The sequence below is a fragment of the Seriola dumerili genome, unplaced genomic scaffold, assembly GCF_002260705.1.
Source record: "Seriola dumerili isolate Sdu_G_001 unplaced genomic scaffold, Sdu_1.0 BDQW01018448.1, whole genome shotgun sequence".
NCBI lineage: Eukaryota > Metazoa > Chordata > Actinopteri > Carangiformes > Carangidae > Seriola > Seriola dumerili.
In genome coordinates, this window is record NW_019192703.1 from 1 (window position 1) to 608 (window position 608).

The window sequence follows — 608 nt, forward strand, 5'->3', positions numbered from 1 at the left end:
TTTTTTACAAAGTGGCCACACATTTTGGAAGTCAGTGTTAAAGTGAGTTGACACGTCGAGGTAATGATCCTTTCCTCTGGTATGAACATCGGGGCTGAGACGCCCTCAGAACAACCTGCTTCAGTTCATTTATGTGGCAAACTTCTTCTGCCTGACTGGTGCAGGCAGCTGAGACATGATGTCCAGCAGGGGGCGCTCCACCACAACCAGAGAGTGGTCCTCCAATAAACTCACACACATGAGGTGCTGTGGCACAGATCAAGAGAACAGAAAACATCAGTGAGATGAAGGGAAATTATAGACTTAAATATAGACTTAACAGTCTCCTGCACCGTTTATGCTGTTTTCAGTTGATACCGGCTTAGAAGCAGCGCACCAATTGAAGTAAAGCTCCACTGTGCTCAGTGTGATGATTGTACCTGGAAATTCTTGCAGATCTTAAAAGCGTGGCTGTGTCTAATTCTCTCTGGCTCGGGAACACTCTTCAGTGTCATCTGATTGTAGAGCAGAGTCTTTGCTTCAGGGAGGGGCTGCATGTGGAAACACAGAGACACAAATACAGCTACAGTGTAGAACACCTTTGTGATGTGGTACAACAGGAGATTGGC

General features: G+C 46.2%; 1 protein-coding gene across 1 annotated transcript; it reads right to left on the reverse strand.

Moving 5' to 3' along the window:
• Positions 1-17: 17 nt before the first annotated feature.
• Positions 18-562, reverse strand: LOC111240175 (U3 small nucleolar RNA-associated protein 4 homolog). Its single transcript, XM_022770155.1, has 2 exons — positions 420-562; positions 18-246 (listed from the first exon to the last, which is right to left on the reverse strand). Exons 1-2 carry the CDS (start codon positions 534-536, stop codon positions 130-132), a joined length of 234 nt encoding a protein of 77 aa, XP_022625876.1. The 5' UTR covers positions 537-562; the 3' UTR covers positions 18-129.
• Positions 563-608: the final 46 nt, after the last annotated feature.

Excerpts from the sequence above, each read along its gene's own strand:
- LOC111240175 (XM_022770155.1), bottom strand. The coding sequence starts at position 536 with ATGCAGCCCCTCCCTGAAGCAAAGACTCTGCTCTACAATCAGATGACA. Across the intron at positions 247-419 it reads AGATCTGCAAGAATTTCCAG|CACCTCATGTGTGTGAGTTT; the intron begins GTACAATCATCA and ends TCTGTGCCACAG.